Here is a 3,983-nt window from a genome sequence, read left to right on the forward strand (position 1 = left end):
TCGGACATAGATGAGCCGGGCCTGAGACATGATTTACCGATTCTTTCTTCCTTCTACTCCAGCAACTCATCAAGACAACATCGTATCGAATCTAGTGCGCTGGGTATTCGGTGGAACAGAATCCAGTCGCGATTGTTTTCCTCTCGTCCTGGCGAGTGTAACCCTAGCCATCATCATGAGCGGCCAATATTTTAGCTCCGTCCTTTGACGGCTCTCCTCTATTGTCGATCTCGGTTGTCGGTGGTGAGGAAAGTCGTCGGATCCACGCATGTAGATCGTTTTTAGTCTCTTATAGTCTAGATTTTTAGATGGTTTATCGTTTTAGCTTTTGACGACGATAATGACAACGCTGAAAAAATACTCTTCGAATTCTCTCTTAACGAGACCATCGGTTATATGGTTGGGAATGAATTTGAAAATCAACATGTTCAAATAAGGATGGCGTAGTGGCGCCAACATCTTCGTGGTGGACATGTGTCTTCGGGCTCCGCCGTTGCGATGACATTTGCTCCAACGTCGGCGCGGAGCTTGGGAGGTAGAAGCGGATGCAGATTATGGTATGCATCGATGTCATCTAGAAGACGGAATGTATGTTGGCTTCTTGGTTCGTGGATGGCATGTATGGTTTCCTTGTTCGGCGTCTTAGTCGTTATAGGGTGCGAGATCTGGAGTTCGATGGTGTGCTTGGGGTGTTTATCTTCGTCTGATTCGTTCAACGGTAAGGGATTCACTTTTAGCGAGTCACCTTGAAGGTCCGCAAAGCTGCATATCAGCGATGGAGCCGCGTCGAGCTCAGGTGAGGAGATGATCCGTCATTTTTTTTCTTTGATGGCTGTTGAGGTGGTGCCGGAGGCAGGTGATGAATGTTGGTGTCAAGCTCAAAGATGTTCTACTATCACTTCAGTTTTCTCATGTCGGTCCTTACGTGAGCTGTACTTTAATTTTATGATATGAATGAGGCATGTATTATCGTGAAAAAAAAATCTAGTGAGCTGCAAATCGATTTGAATAGCATCAGCACTATTTTAAGTAAACACTAACTCTGGGTACTAATCTTCTCCACTTTCTTTATAGCTCGAAGGCCAGGGAGGAGCGAGTGTATTGTCAGTAAACATCAAGTAGAGTATGCAAGAGAGAGCATGAGAATCGATGCTACCTTAAACATATCACATCTTGTTCCGGCAAAAAATATAAACATTTCGCATCTTCTCCACTTCTTTTGTTTTACTACAGTTGAAGCATAACATTCGGTACACACTAATTACACTTGTATAATTATAAGGGAGTAGTTGGACTCAGTTAAACTTCCATACACCATTAATCAAACTTATAAACCACTTGTATGGTCAAATCTATAGACATGAGCTGAAAAAGCTTAGGAATCAACATCAAGAAGCTACAGATTCTTATTAGCGTTGATCGACGAACTCAAATTTGATCACCGTAGCAGCCCATGCCGCCGCCGCCGCCGGCACTCTTCCTGCCCTTGTCGTTCCTCCTGCTTCCTCCTCTGCACCTCCTCCTGCTCCTCCCCCTGCCCTCGTCGTCCATGCCGTCGTTGTCGAGCATGAGCGGCGCCACGGAGTCCCTCTGCTCGTCGTCGTCGAGGTCGTCGTGCGTGCGGACGGTGACGCACGAGCACCGCTCCAGGGAGGCGAAGAAGGCCGCGGCGATGCCGCCGCCGACCCACCCGGCCACGCGGTCCAGCGGCCGCGCGCAGCCGCCGTGGCCGGAGCCAGACGACGGCGGCGGAGGGCGCCGCGCGCGCTGCCAGCCGGAGCGGCCGCAGAAGGGGGCGGACGGCCGCGGGGACGCGATGGTGGTCGGCGTGAGCGTCGTCGTCGCCATGAGCTGAGCTAGCGGCCGATGAGAGATGATTGATGAAGGTGAAGAAGGAAGGAACAGCAGCCGCTCCTTGCGGGGTTGTTTAAAAGGCAAAATGCAAGCGGCGCACGAAGGTTCTTAATTGGCGCCAATGGCAAAAGGCTTAAAGCTACTCCAATGCTGCATTTTTTTAAAATCCCTGTTTTGCCCTTGATAATCTTTGTTAAAAGCAGTACGGCACGCATCCCTGTCGATGATAATTGCTGTTGGTAATAACGTAATTAGCTCAGAGACAGGAGACTAGATACTTTGAGCAAAATAAACTTCTCTGGGCCAAATACATTTTCTCTTGCACTCGCCAATGCTAGGCCATTGTTGAGTGAACATTGGGTTGGGGCGCATCATGGAGTACATTTCATATCGTGTGGATCCGATTTCACATGTCATCTACACTGTTGCAGAGGATCTCGACCTCTCGTTTTCGGGGCGAGATCCTCTGCAACAACGCGTTGTGCAGTAAAATTTGTATCGTGCGGACAGACCCTGCATGTCATCTATACTACCGTAGTGGATCTCGATCTCCCGCCTCCCTATCACCAAACATACAATCTTTACTTACCCTTTGCAACTTCATGAAACATTAACAGCACTTAACCAGCGCAAAGGGTCGGCATCCAATTTGGTGGCTAGTACTTATGAAAAGTTTGCCCGTGTAAGAGTTGCAGGGCTAGCGGCCATGAGTGCCCTTTGCTGTCTCCTTTTGTAGTAGGAGAAGAGATGGGGTCGCATTAGGTAGACATAAATAATGTCACGGGTGTGGATTATGGCCGGACTAGCACATGAACACATGATGGTGGTGCTGGTGCCCCAAGGAAAAGGGCGGAAGGAGGAGCTCCCCATCATGCAATCATCTTTGCCAGTTGCCAGGAATAGTCTCATGTGTATTTTCCCTGAATCTAGGGGTCAGCATGGATGCGTATGAGCGACAAGTTTCGAATTGGACTATAATAGTCTAATGGGCACGGCACCCAAAACTGCAGGGATGCACAGCACGGCACCAATTTTAAATTTCAAATTATTCAAATTCAAACACAAATTTCGTTGATTTTTTTGAAACAGTTTTCGAAATTCCGTAAATTTCGACCATTTCGAGGGTGAGCGGATTTTTTGCAATTTCAAAATACGAAACCTTGAGAGGGATCAATGTAAACCTTATTAGAGCAACTGTAACCAATCCACTATAATCGGTTAGAGGAGGAAACTACGCGGCTAACCAGATCTAACCGAACTCGCAAACTGTTAGCGGAGTAAAATCTGTCCTCGTTGGACGAGAAACTTCCGTCAAATCTCCTAAATATACTCGACCGAGGCCGCGCCGAGTAAAGTTCCACCCCCCCCCCCCCCCCGCCCCCTCTCCTACCCGAGCGGCCACCACCGCACCTAGCTGCCGCAGCCAGCAATGATGTCCCTAATTCTTGCTAGGATGGATAGCCAAAACCCTTCCTAGCCGATCGTCTGGGCCTCCACTGATTCTTGTCGTCTTTGGAGACGTCACATATGCTTGGGCATGATGATCTTAACTATAACTCGGTGTTCGATCATCAATTGGACGAAGAGGATGCCGAGGGCGAGGAGGAAGAAACCGAAGAGGAAGAGGTTGAAGGTCTCATAGAGACACAACTAAGTTCGAAGCTATCAAGATCAAGGACCCACAACTATTCGCAAGACAAAGATCTTGTTTTATGTTATGCTTGGATGAACATCCCCCTGATGCATCGGTTGGAATGGATCAATCAAAGGACTGTTTTTTAGGTAAAATTGCCGACTACTACAACAACTTCGTGAATGTCACATCAGGCCGCACCCAACGCACCCTTGGGCATCGTTGGGTACCATATAGGTGTTGGAATTATGCCCTAGAGGCAATAATAAATATAGTTATTATTATAATTCCTGTATCAAGATAATCGTTTATTATCCATGCTATAATTGTATTGAATGAAGACTCATTTACATGTGTGGATACATAGACAAAACACTGTCCCTAGCAAGCCTCTAGTTGGCTAGCCAGTTGATCAAAGATAGTCAGTATCTTCTGATTATGAACAAGGTGTTGTTGCTTGATAACTGGATCACGTCATTAGGAGAATTACGTGATG

The 3,983-nt window shown here is 47.5% G+C and overlaps 1 protein-coding gene across 1 annotated transcript; it reads right to left on the minus strand.

The window, feature by feature from the left end:
• Positions 1 to 1,153: 1,153 nt before the first annotated feature.
• Positions 1,154 to 1,848, minus strand: LOC123450162. The gene has a single exon (XM_045127550.1). The coding sequence runs from the start codon at positions 1,846 to 1,848 to the stop codon at positions 1,429 to 1,431; it is 420 nt and encodes a 139-aa protein (XP_044983485.1). The 3' UTR covers positions 1,154 to 1,428.
• Between the last annotated feature and the right edge of the window lie 2,135 nt (positions 1,849 to 3,983).

The sequence above is a fragment of the Hordeum vulgare genome, chromosome 4H, assembly GCF_904849725.1.
Source record: "Hordeum vulgare subsp. vulgare chromosome 4H, MorexV3_pseudomolecules_assembly, whole genome shotgun sequence".
NCBI lineage: Eukaryota > Viridiplantae > Streptophyta > Magnoliopsida > Poales > Poaceae > Hordeum > Hordeum vulgare.